The sequence below is a fragment of the Amblyomma mixtum genome, chromosome 4, assembly GCF_055824585.1.
Source record: "Amblyomma mixtum isolate Tamu chromosome 4, ASM5582458v1, whole genome shotgun sequence".
NCBI classification, from domain to species: domain Eukaryota; kingdom Metazoa; phylum Arthropoda; class Arachnida; order Ixodida; family Ixodidae; genus Amblyomma; species Amblyomma mixtum.
Window position 1 is genome coordinate 157,479,142 of NC_143015.1, and position 13,658 is coordinate 157,492,799.

The 13,658-nt window shown below is 49.7% G+C and overlaps 1 protein-coding gene across 1 annotated transcript in view; it reads right to left on the reverse strand.

Moving 5' to 3' along the window:
• Positions 1–378: 378 nt before the first annotated feature.
• Positions 379–13,658, reverse strand: part of PIG-Q (phosphatidylinositol glycan anchor biosynthesis class Q) — a 34,478-nt gene continuing 21,198 nt past the window's right edge. Inside the window, exons 6-8 of the mRNA XM_089541038.1 lie at positions 6,159–6,273; positions 5,087–5,142; positions 379–2,739 (exon numbers count right to left, since the gene is read on the reverse strand). Coding sequence (XP_089397164.1) covers positions 2,635–2,739; positions 5,087–5,142; positions 6,159–6,273 — 276 coding nt within the window. The 3' untranslated portion in view covers positions 379–2,634. The remainder of the gene's footprint in view (positions 2,740–5,086; positions 5,143–6,158; positions 6,274–13,658) is intronic.

Here is a 13,658-nt window from a genome sequence, read left to right on the forward strand (position 1 = left end):
TATCACTCGTTCCTCACCTCTTGGCCCCACTAAGAGTGGCATTGCCTATTGAGTGATATGACGCTCGTCAAATACCCAGGAAGGACAATAATTAGCGGAAGTGGGTCGCAATGGCGCAAGAAGCCCGTTGAAGCGGTAGTCGCTACTTCTGGTTTGGTGACGTCCCATGACCCCGCATCACGAGTCATGCTTAATCATACACTTCATCATCATCATCAGATCACGTGACATGACACTTTGGCATCGACCCAGGTGTCGCATGAAAACCAGTAGTTTTCCTTGTCGCGTTGGCTGACATATACGACCCGTCTGCGACACCCCTTCCGGGCTGGGAGAAGACGCGTAGAACAACGAGTGATGACATCAGCAGACAAAAAATTAAGTAACACATCCGTTTTATTGCGTCGGTATTCGGATTATGTACAGCGGTAAGACAGTAAAACAACGACGCACCAAGCGCACATAACGCGGAAGTGGCTACATATTCAGGGAAGCTCGGATGTAGACCTTTTCGCCCGGCCGTGGCAGACTAGCGAGGGGACATACATATATGCACAGGCGTGCGAAGGAAATGAGATGGAGAGACGGACACGCAACAATGACGACAATACGAGAACATTCTCGTGGAATGAGTAAATCGCCACGTAAAAGCGACAGCGCTGCTTTAATGTCGTCCATTAGTTTCGTTAAACTGGAGTTCTTGCCTGTTTCAAAGTGGCCGCTATAGAGACATACGCTACGAAAGGTAAGGCTAATACGCGGTGATGTCTACGTCGATTTCAAGACGTGCGGTATTTCTAAACTTCTACGTCCATAGTACACAGATGCTTTGCACCAACACCGAATTATTTACTCTGCAAACTGCTCATCAGCGATACAGTCTACAGGCGAGAAATAAAAAAAATAAAGGCGCGGAATAAAGTACAGCATAACACGGCGATGAAATGACGAAGATGGATACGTGTGGTAGCGCACTTAGAGCGTCAGCGCCGTATGGAAGAGGACAGCTTCCGTTAACGTACGAGCTTCGCGTTTTCGAACCCACGACCAAATTCGCTGGACATTTCAAGGTGTACAAAAAACGCAAATTATGACCGATTTTCCTCATCTACACAAAGTTTTAAAGCTCGCCATCGTGAACGAAAACGCGGAATTCGCCACGAGCCTCAATTTAAGACGCGTTTTCTTTTTCTTTTCCACAGGGTGGTTTCGGTCTATGCAGCTGCCCAGCCTATATAGTGCGACCTTCCCCTGCATGACGTCACAAGGCAGGTTCAAAGAACGCGAAAAGCACTCAAATAAGGTACTGTCACCAGAAAGGTAAGTGCGGTCTCTGTGCGATCTCTCTAGACCGCGTAAACACCAAGTACGCCATTAGTATACTTTGTGACGACACCTTCGTCTCGGGGAAAGTATAGCCAGCATATTTTTTTTAATGTTTTAAAAGAAAAAGCCTGCATCGCATTAATTAGGGAACAACTCAACGCTAATCTCAGTTGCAAACAAAAACACCTCTACATACAATCTACGGTTAAAAGAGTATAGACACCTAATTTTTGAGGCGTGTTTTTTTCCCTGGAATGATGCCGAAGACACTACTATGCATGAATCGCCACGTGGAATTCACCTAAGACCCCTAAATCATTTATAATCGAATTTTTCTCTTATGCTGTTTCGGTTTCGACCACCAAACGGTGGCTGTGACGTCAAAAAGAGGTTATGGGTCACGTGAGGCATGGAAAAACTGCGATATAATCGCTGCTTCATCGTTTTAATTAACTACAGTGCTGAAGTCATTCTTCCTCAAGAGCCGGAATGACAACGAATGCGGAAGCACAGATTGTAATGCGGTTTTTCATGCCTCACGTGACCTATAACCTCTCTCTGACGTCACAGCCATCGTTCGGCTGCAGAAACCGAAACAACACAATAGAAACACAATAAACTATTTCGCGGTCGTAGGAGGATATCACGTGGTAATCCGTGTATAATAATGCCTCACGCCTCATTACAAGAAGCAAACACGCATCTAAAAAATTCAGGGGGGCACTTTGCTGACCTAAAGTGCAGTGAGGCGAAAGCCTTTAGCGCGGAGTTGCTGCTTGTGTCACTGACGCGTGGTTAAGATGTTAATTAAGTACACAACAGTTTGTGAATCTTAAATGCTGGAGACACTGGAGGGCGTTTGGGAGGCATCCGTCTGATTCGACGCCTTTCTGCACTCTCCAGCGTCCTAGACAAGGAGAACTACGTATGCGTTGGCAGGAAGTAGCGTAGCCATTAGCACGCTCGGCTGCAGAACGGAAGGATGGTGGTTCAAATCCCATCGTGCACAAAGATTTTTTTTCTTCTGGTCTGACTAGAAAAAGCGTGACACCTCTGCTGACAACCTTCTGTCGACAACGATAAGGCATTAAAGGCTTTCGCCTTAAAAGGTGTCTATACTCCTTTAAATTTTGGCCGTCCACACCCTTGCCTCAACTCTGCGTTGAAGCAGGGTGCGCTTGTCTAACAGCGCACGTCTCTCTTCGCGTCACGTGACTACAGAACAGACGGCACTTCTTTTCCCCATCTACGCTTCGGGCCGAACGCAGGCTTCTCCGGGGCAAAGGAACGCGGCGGCGTATAGCGTTCTCAGAGCGGGTAGACGATGCGTCCGACCACCAAGTCGGCCAGCAGGTCCTTCCAGGATGGGAAGCCGAGAGGTTCCGGTAGCAGATTGACGCCGCCGCCAATCACCTGCAACGAGGCGAGAGCCGGCCGCCATTTTCTTCACATTCACTCCGAACAGGCTGCGACATCGACCAACGTTGGCCAGGGTGTAAAAAAAAAATTGCGAGGACACTTTGGCAGCTAAAGTGTTGAGAAGCGAAAGCCGAGGGCACTATGCCGTGACGACTTCCGGTGGATGTGACGTCACACCGTTCCCGTAGCTATATCGATACCCAAATTATACATCTTTCGGGGATCTTAAGCGTAAATTACGCTTGATCACAGATTTTTCTATCTAATTTGACACAAATCCGATGTTTTTTCGACCATTCTGTGACAATTTTCACTACGCCGTGACGACTTCCGGTGGATGTGACGATCTCCCGTGGCTATATCGACGTCCGCGCTATACCGACGCAATTTCGACATTTTTGCCTATAATTAACTAACTAATCTACTGTCATCAAACTTGGCTTCTAGTTTTATTTCTTTCCTCCTCTAACTGAAGCAACCATTGATCTTATTCCATCTTTTTAGTTCCCGAGTGAAACGCGTGTGACACGCTTTCTTAACGGACGACAGTATAAACCATTAGAGGCTTTCGCATTAATAGTTTTATCAAGGTTTCTGGTTTACGGGGGGGGGGGATTGACGTCCCAAAGCGACTCGGGCTAGTTTCAGCAAAGCGCGAACCGACACCCCTACCGCTTTTCCCGTACCGAGCGCCGCAATTGCACATGCGCAGATCGCCATGCGCAGTAGCGGCGCCTTTCACGCGGTAAGTGGTAGCGCTGCACGCTATGCTAGAGGTCTCTAATGACGCGGATTGGCGCTAGTTAAAAAACTGGAAAACACGCGACTTACACGCACATATAGAAATACAAATGACGGCGCTATACTTTTTTCCTCTGAATTACGGCAGCGTTAGAAAAGCTATACAACTGGCACCGTTAAATCAGGGACTCGATTCCGAAAGGTGTGCGTGCATGAATCGTTCGCGACTTGTTCTCCACCATGGCTGAAGTAATCACGATAGCTTTTAATTACGAAGAAAGAAAGAAAGAAAGAAAGAAGGAAAGAAGGAAAGAAAGAAAGAAAGAAAGAAAGAAAGAAAGAAAGAAAGAAAGAAAGAAAGAAAGAAAGAAAGAAAGAAAGAAAGAAAGAAAGAAAGAAAGAAAGAAAGAAAGGAAGGAAGAAAGAAAGAAGGAAAAACTGCGAAGGATGGGCCGCGGAGCGTAGAGGTGCCAGCAAAAGTTTTCGGGAATTACAACAAAGCCTAAGCATGCAGCCATAAACTTTAAGGTGTGTCTTGTAATTTCCCAGCGCGGCCTGCGCAGTGCACCCCTCAGTGTACGGCAGCGCTTCTAGTCAACGTGGAAATTGAAGTTTTTCGTGATAATCTTCGTTCCGAAAACTTTCGTGGACACCTTTACGCAGAGAGCAGCTTCCAGGGAAGCCGATTCATTCTATCAGGGCTTCCCAATACTTCCATGATATTCTTCCAGGCGTAACTACGTAACATCGTATTTTATACACAGCAGCGCATCAGAAAAGTTCCGAGGGTTGGTTAACTACGTAACCAACCATCATCCGGCTCAAAACGAGCGGCACGACGCATGCCGGTCGGTCGTGATAGAATCACCCGCCGTGGAGATTGAAGTGGTCATAGCGACCCGCTGTTAAAGCACGAGGTCGCGGGATCGAGTCCCAAACGCGACGGGCGCACTTCGATATAGAAGCGTAATGCAAACACGCCCGTGTGCAATGCCTGCTTAAGAACCCCCCGGTAGTCGAAATTTATTCGGTACCATAGAAGAAGGAAAGAACTCAGGAGAGGTGGTTACGTCACATTTTTTGAAGCCGCCCCCCCACCCCCCTGCTCTCCCCCCCCCCCCCCCTACGTGGCCGTCGTCTCGCAGTGCTCGCGCATGCGCAGCAGGCATTGCAGCAGACGACGCCAATGCGCCCAGCGTTACCATTGGCTGCGCCGTCAGCCAAGGACTCCCAGCAGCCCTTGCGAAAGCGCGCGACTTCCGGCACGGCTAAATACTCCCAGCAGCCCTTGCGAAAGCACGTGACTTCCGGCCCATTTTTCGGCGTGCAGCTCGGACAGCGGGGGCCTCTCCTGAGTTTTCCTTCTTCCATGTTCGGAACCCTTTCCATTAGAGCGCCTCTTTCTCTCTGCCTCCTTTCGTTCCCTCCTACACCATCCCTTCCCTCATGACGCGGTTAGGGTGTCCTACGCGAGTGCATTAACCACTGCGCTTTTCCACTCTACATAAAACGTTTGTATTTTAAATCTTTTTGGCGCACGATGCATTCTCGATGATCTGAGGGCAGCGAATCTGCGCCAACGGCCGTTGTATAGACATACCTGCATGTATAGCGCGAACTCCGGTCCCGATGACAATGCGTGGAACAGAAGATCACCTGCGAAAAAAAGAAGACAGGCACCCGTATCCCGTCTGTCTCAGCTCCACCAGAATCCTTTGCCACCAGGAAGTGCAAAAAATTGACAGGACGCTTTATCCTAAAGGCGGCCTTTAATAATAATTACCCCAGTGGTAATGCGAATCTGTACGAAAACAGAAGTGGTGACAAGTTCTGATGCTATAGCCGGAAGATTTAGTACCTCTGAGTGGGGGAGGAGGGGGGGGGGAGGGTGGAATGCATTTTGCTGAGGGCGCTGGAGTAGCCGGGTGCACTAACCAGACAAGGGATGTAGAGGCAGGCGTGCGTAACACAAGCCTACACTCTAATCCAGGCGACGTATAAAACTACCTTCATTAAAGTTGGGAATAGTAATGACCACTAAAACGAACGCTACTGAGAGGGCCGTTTTGATTATCCTTGGCTAGTCTAGAGGTTACAATGTCTGAAGACCGGCGATTTAAAGGCTATTACAAATCGCTCGTCTTCAGGTGCTGTAACCTCTAGACCAGCCACGGATAATCAAAACGACCGTCTCAGTAACGTTCGTTTTAGTGGTCGTTACTGTTTGAAACTTTTATGACAGCCTCCCAATCCTACCAACATAGCACAGAAACATTAGGGAGTTTCCTTTGTTTATCACCCTTGCCCTGCCTATAAGACGGCCCTGTACACGGGGGCCGTCAAAATGCGCGGCTGTGGGCTACCCCGACAAAGCAACAATTGCATGCAAGCTTCCGCAGCGTGTGTGTTATGCGCTGCTCTGATTGGTAGAGCCCAATCTCAGTACTGGGTGAGTGAAATGGGTGAGTGAAACGAGTTTTCGTCTCATCTTTTCATTTTGAATTTTCAGAGCGGAATAACGTTCGTTTCCATGCTCCGATTTCAATAATTCTTTTTGCACTGGGCTCTAGAACGCACGGTGAATCTATTTAATGAATCTATTCGATGAATCTGAGTCGGAAAAATCTCCACTTCGGAGGAATCGGAGCACACACCGCGCCCTCGCCACTCACCCACAACGGGACGGCCGGTGAACGTCCTCGCGGCCAGGGTGTAGAAAGGGAGCGAGTCCCAGACCAGCACTGCCCGGCTCAGACCTCCTTGGACGCAAAGCACGACCAGGCGCAGCTGCAGGAGAGAGAGAAAGAGAGAGAAAAGAGGGCGAAAACCCGGTTAAAGCTCCCGTGACTGACAACTCGTAGAAGAAATTAAAGAGAAAATTGGCAGTGCTTTAGCTTTGGTTAAACTTTGGAGGATTGCGAAAGCAACGTGGAGAGAGAGGGAGGTGATGGAGAGCGCGCGGCAGCGGCGGCGGCCCCGGCACGCTAGCTATGCGCCGCTACTGCGCATGCGCAACTGGCGAGCGCGGAGGCGGCACCTCTGAGTCACTTGCGCAGCGACGGCGGCGCTGCGACGCGCAGCGACGAGATTACTCACGTAATCATTATAGATAAGATATAACTGCATAAAAAGTAAACCAGGACCGTACCACGAAGAAAGGGTTAACGGAGCAGATATCTAGAAGAGCAGGTGAACGGGGCAGACATCTAGAAGAACAAGTAGCCTGTACGGTAGATCTAGCAGAATTTATCTACTTCAGCAGTGAATTTCGTTTTGTAGCGAGAGCTACATTACGCGCAAGTCTCGCCGTTTCGCCGTGGCACCAGTTTCATCGTGGCCGCACCGTGACCTCGAACCGTTGCCTAGCAACCACCGCTCGCTCCGCCACCTGGCGTGACGTCACAGGAGGAGCCGGTGCCACAGCGTGCCAGCAAAACCGAGTTGCAACAGCTGTGCGCATGCTCTGTAAGAGGAGGTGGGTTGGTGCAGCTGCATATATATAGAAGGCGGCTCGGTGGAGCCGTCGGTATGGATGGTGAGTCGGAGAGACTGAAAGAAGCCAGGCTTCAACTACAAGACGAAGAACGGGAAATAAAATAAATGCTTCACACTTTGCTGCATAACAAATGTCTCGTCTTTAATGTAGCCGCAATTAGGCGCAACGGGGGAATAACAACCAAAGCTAAGCATTGGACGTAGCCGGAGAGAAACCAAGCTAAACGACAAGGTGTAATCAAGTTTAACCGTACTCTCGCTACGTATATCCTGGCCTAGCTCAGCTAAGCCACTGCCATTTTTTTATGTTCATAACGATTGCGGCTTTTTTTTATTCGAGTAGCTACTTATCGCAACTGCCTGCTTCTTTAAAGCGAGGTAAGCAGAAATCAAGTGGTCGCGACTGCTTGGCGTCCCGTTGCACGGTGACTGATAATCGGCAGGGGTTGTTCCCTTCAAGCACAACAGCCCAACAGACGACGCTCACTCCAGCAGAGGGGCCCGCTTAGACGAAGCAAATCAGACAGTCTACAATTTTCCAGTCGGGGCTAATTAGCAGCCTAGTGACCCTCCGCTGCTTCTGAGGAAAGGACAGGCGCATAACTGGCATACTTCGCTGGCGGACCCCTCAACCGCTCTGCGAAGTGATGGTGGTGTCCACCTACAAAGCTGAGGCAGAACTCTGCTGAACGACGGACACCTGCCGGTCGTTCCGCAAAGCTCTGACAGCTTGTCGAGTGCAGAAAACACCGACCCTCAAGTCGGATCGCTAGGGCACCTTTCTCCAATTACGTGGCAGCCTGTAAATGTAAGAACTGACTCTCTGTGAGAGCTTTTATAGCCGACAAACAACCTCGAGAGCCCAGCGCGACGCAAAGCACGTGCTTTCAAATATCATTCTTGTTGTCAGCCACGGAGGATTAGTCACGGCCGACGGACAGCGTCGGTCACATGCAGTCGCCGAGGACGGCTCTGTTCTTAATTCGCCTGCGCTAGAGCTGGGTTTCAGCGCCAGCTATGGCCTTGGTTCCCACGGGAGCAGCGAAACGTTGCTGTCTCGACGCGTCCTCCAGACCATCAAGGAGACAAGAACAGAGCGCGAGAAAGCTCTGGGCCTCTTGCGCTTTCGCAAGCCTACAGTATACAGGGTGTTTTTTAATCACCCCGCCGCGGTGGCTCAGTGGTTACGGCGCTCGGCTGCTGACCCAAAAGACGCGGGTTCGATCCCGGCCGCGGCGGCCGAATTTCGATGGAGGCAAAATTCTAGAGGCCCGTGTACTGTGCGATGTCAGTGCACGTTAAAGAACCCCAGGTGGTCGAAATTTCCGGAGCCCTTCACTCCGGCGTCCCTCATAGCCCGAGTTGCTTTGGGACGTTAAACCCCAATAACCTAACCTAACCTAACCTGTTTTTAATCGTTTACAGATTTTTTTTAAAAAGGCGCTGTTAGTATCGTGAATTCAGCCTTCACGGAATTTATATATTCGGCTCAGCGGACACAAGATAAGGACATAGCGGTCAAATTTATTTAATTAATTAGCCAAATTTCATTAATTATTTTTTAACTCTTCGCTTTATGCTGCATATTGCAGTCGCAATACTGATGAGTGTAGAGATTCAAAGCTAATACAATTTGCAGCATGTCCCTAAGTGCAACAGGTATTGAGAAATGCGCGATTGAACTTTCAGCCCTTTCGGATCCGATTCGGGAACTGAACCCTCAGAGTGCGCCGGAAATCCCGCCCATGATAGAACGAAAGAGATTGACGAAATGATGACAACAACCGACAGCACCAAGGCTAGCTCCGACTGTGGCAGGCAGGCGCTCTTTTTTCGTCATTGGCATTGGGCTCAGAGGCACGTTCCCTGCCGTCAGCGGCTTCGCCAAAACAACACGGTGATAACTCGCAAGATTTCCTCTGGCTTGGACAAGAAAGGAGCGGTGGCTTATCGGCTTGCGATTTATTATTTTTCACTGGAATTTCCACTGGTAAGCTGCCGGCTGTCGATTCCGCTAACAGAGCGAACAATTAGGTGCTGCAATGCTATACATATGAACTCTGAATGCGCGTTGGAATGGCAGGGCAGCTGCAACCGCGGTACTCGTTGACCGAGAAGGCGCAGATGGTTGTCGCCTGTGTAAAAACGAATGGCAACGCTCGCCTCGCCTCAAGACTCTGCGCCTCCGAGAATCCTGGCAGACCAGTTCCGTCACATACGATGTACGCTAAAATGCACAAACTGCTCCGGACCGCAGGATCCGTGCTTCATTCAAGGAAGGCAGTGGGAGTTATTCTGAGCGAAGGATTCGAGATAAATGTTCTCGCTACGTTCATGCATACCCCGAAGCCAGCATCCGTGAAATCGTCGAGGCCGTTGGATCCTCCCGCTATTCAGTCTGGAGAGTGCTCAAGAAGCATAGTTTTCACCCTCATCACATATCGCCGCATCAGGATCTGAGTGAAGATCATTATAAAAAGCGGTATGAATTCGGCAACTGGGCGTTGATCAAATGTGAGATGAAGACTTAAGACTTTTTTTTTTTTTTTAGAAAAGTTCTGTGAACGGACGAGGTCCACTTTTGCCGTAATGGGGAAGTCAGTGTACACAACGCCCACTACTGGTCTGATCAGAACCCGCACAGGTTCAGGGAACACCACCACCAAGTCTGGTTTTCAATGAATGTCTGGTGCGGAATTTACTCAAATCGAGTTTGGTTTATTGGGTTTAACGTCCCAAAGCAACTCAGGCTATGAGGGACGCCGTAGTGGAGGGCTCCGGATAATTTCGACCGCCTGGGGTTCTTTAACGTGCACTGACATCGCACAGCACACGGGCCTCTAGAATTTCGCCTCCATCGAAATTCTGCCGCCGCGGCCGGGATCGAATCCGCGTCTTTCGGGCCAGCAGCCGAGCGCCGTAACCACTGAGCCACCGCGGCGGGGCACTCAAATCGAGTAGTGGGGCCGTACTTTCAGGAAGAAAACTTATCAGCAAAGTCATACACAGCAAGCATTCTAAGTGGTGCTGTCAGCAATTTCACGTCCGAGATTCCGTTAAGTCAATTCCACGGCTCGTGGTTTCAGCACGACGGGGCGCCTGCGTATACTAGTCGTCGCGTGCAAGGGATTGGCTCGACAGCAACTTCCTCGGTCAGTGGATAGGGCGCGGTGGAATCCTGTTCTGGCAACCTAGGTCACCCGACCTAATTGGATTAGACATCTTTGGGGTTATATCAAAAACGCAGTCTACCACACTGAACCCGAAGACGTGGCAGACCTCAAACAAAGGAACATCAAGGCATGTGCGAATATACCACCGCAGGTTGTGAAAAGAGTGCTGCAGTCCATGAAGGAGAGATTCACGGCATGCGTGGCGGTTGAAGACAAGCACTTTGACCATTACTGATGCATAAAACCTAGCCACCGAGATACGACGGGGCAACAGTCATCAGTTGACGTCTTTTGAAATTACTTTGGATGAAAAATAATAAAGCACAAGCAAACGACTTGCACACCGTTCCTTTCATGGCCGAGCCAGAGCGGAAAGGGAAATCTTGCCCGTTATCACCGTGCTGCTTTTTCGAAGCCGCTGATGGCAGAAAATGTGCCTGTTCAATGCCAATGACGAAATACTAGCGCATGCTGCTGACGGAAGCAATGACTATGCGCTCTTCTCGAGCGGCTGCCTGCCGCAGCCGCAGCTATAGCCTTGGTGCCGTCGGTTGCCGTCATCATTTCGTCAATCTCTTACGTAGTATCGTGGGCGGGATTTTCGGCGCACTCTGAGCGTTCAGTTCCCGAATCGGATCCGAAAAAGCTGGAAATTCAATCGCGAATGTCCAATACCTGTTGCACTTAGGGACGTGCTGCGAATTGTGTTCGCAGTCTCCAAAATTGCGATTGCGATACGAAGCGTAAAGTAAAGAGTTAAAAAAGTAATTAACGCAAGTTGGCTAATTAATTAACTTTGACCGTTATTTGCTTATCTTGTGTCCGCCAAGCCGAATATACATTCCGTGAAGGCGGCATTCACGATACTATCAGCGTCTCCTTTTTAAAAATCTGTAAACGGTAAAAAAAAATCACCCTGTATAGAGTACACGCCGAGTCGGATGTAGCCGAGTGGAGGAAATAATGCCATCCTCCGCTTACAAAATTATTTTAGACAGTCGATAAAGTCTATAGACTCTCTATAGACAAATCCTAGAGAACAGTATATAGGCAATAGAAATGCTATAGACAGTATATAGACAATCTATAGCTTTATGGCCATACACTTTAATAGACTTTTGTCTACAGACTATGAATAGGCAAACAGAAATATCTATACAAAGGCAACATAGTCTATAAGAAGTCTACAGACTGTCTATAGACCATTTTATAAATCGGGCCAATATCGGAAATGTATGCGCAAAGGCCGCTCCTACTGAGAACCAAAGTGAGACCATGCATTTCCAATATTGGGCACTTCGTTAGCACTACATTTCAGCACCCTTGCCGGGTAATATCAATTTTTAAGTATAATGCAGTCACTTGGGCAAGCTGGAAGCTGTTCATCCAGTAGAAAAATGCCGAAAAAGAAGCAGACGATAAAACACGCGAAAAACACAGACGGAGGCACTAACAAGGCAAAGCCGCAAACCCAGCTCGAACGACGTTACAAATAGGACGTTTGTTCTATCCTTAGGGCCCCTTACTACAATGGTCAGCAAGTGCTCTTTCATTAGTCCCATCTAGCCACGGTATCTTGTTTGCCAAGTGAATACGCAAATGTGAGGCCTTTTGACCACCTCCTATTGAGCACTTTCGTGTGCGTGGGTAAGTGTGAAACGAAAAAGCGCGGTACGCCTTTATACACGCGCGTATCTAAAAGCGCGGGAGACCACCCACAACATAGCGAGGGCAAGCTCCTGGGAGGCATCGAGTCAGAAAAAAAAAAGAGAATTTTTCGCCTAAATTCTATGAACGTTAGCTTCTCTTCTAATTTACTGCGGCCGTTCTAATGTTGGCTTATCATGCTATTTTCCAAGTCGTAAAACGGTACGGGATTAATGCAGTTAAACCGAGTAGGACGAGCGCAAGCAATTGAGGCAACACCGCCTCAAAGGCAACCGCATGAAAAGACACGGCACGAGCAGCGCGCGTCCGTCGCTGAAGTGCGGTTGCTCGCGTGATTCCGACGCCGACGGCTCCCGCGCGTCGGGAGCGGGGACGGCGGAGCGCGCCGCGATGCGGTGTGGGCGGGAGTATCCGCCACGCGGGGGCGCTAGGAGTGTAATCGATGTTGTGGGATGGCGGAACCGCCGGCAGCGATGGCACAAACACATACGCGTCGCAGGTTCTAGATGGCACGAACCCACAAACATCGCAAGGGTTTACCCATCGGAACAGTGTTTCCGTACTGAAAGAAACGTTCTCGAATGTGGTGCGACATTAGACGCACGTCGTTCTCAGTTGTAAGACAATCCGCCTTTTTCACGAGCGCATGCACGCCTCTTTTCCAGCTCCACTGGTTGAAAATAAAACCGCCAGGTTCTACTGCGCATGCGCAGTTCATGTTAGTTACAGGCGTGTGCGACAGATGGCGACAGTTGTCAAGCACGCATTAAACACTTCGCAGGCGCGCAGCTGACTCCTCGTGGAACCAGGTCGCACCTGTGTTTCCCACCAGCGTTTGTTTTCAACCAGTAGCAGACGAATTTTCGCCGCTCCCCAGAGGGCGCCACTCTCGAGAAAAAAAAAGCGGCTTGTGCCTGTGCGTTCGCAAAGAAGCCACGGCTAGCGGAGCTGTTGCTCGGATGTATACGTACAAATACGGCTGGCGTGATTTAAAAAATTTCTAAACTCAGCTTTCAACTCGTCCTCCGTAGTGCTATTCCCCAGCCTGTCCAAACCGCTGATGCTCATCGCGCTGCGACAGCTTTTCCCTGAGACAGCAGGCATCGACGGACCCACTTGTGACAAGAACCAACGCTTATGTTTTGGCTTAACTCGCACATCTTGCAATCACATCGAGCCCTGTTTGCTTGTTCCCCAATGTTTGCATGCCCTGTATACTTCCTACGCCATACGTGTCCGCATTTCGTGCCGGCTAAGCACGTCTCACGGCTCGCAGAACCGGCCGCGCCCCGCCAATCAGCATTGACGCGCCACGCGCCCCGGCCACATCAGTTTGCGCAAGCGAGAATGTTTGGCTGCAGAGGGGAATTCGTGGCGTCGTAACGGAAACAGGCCGGCTGGGGGGCGAGTAAACTCGCCCGTGAGTTATGAGCGTGTAGCAGCAATCACTCGTCGTTCCCGTAACGACAGCATGACTAGGAAAAACAAACGAACAACACCGACACGCACAGGAAACGAAAGCAATGTTAGGGTAGGCAGAACGTGTCTTCGTGTTCGAAGCTAAGTAGAGCGGCCTTTCGACTGAAGCCGCCCACGGAGCTATAAACATGCATCTGATGGCAGAACAACAACAACAAAAAAGGGACAGTGCGCAACCGTAGGCCGAAAGAAAAATTGCGTATTGCGTATTGCTGAGAGGTGCGCATTTCCAAAAAGCACAAGTAATCGGCCCAACATTTGAAATAGATGGTTTCCCTTGTGGGTTTCTACGTGGACACAGGCCACCAACCACCGCGGGTTCGAGCTTCGCGCGAGCCAAGGGCCCCGATCAGCCGT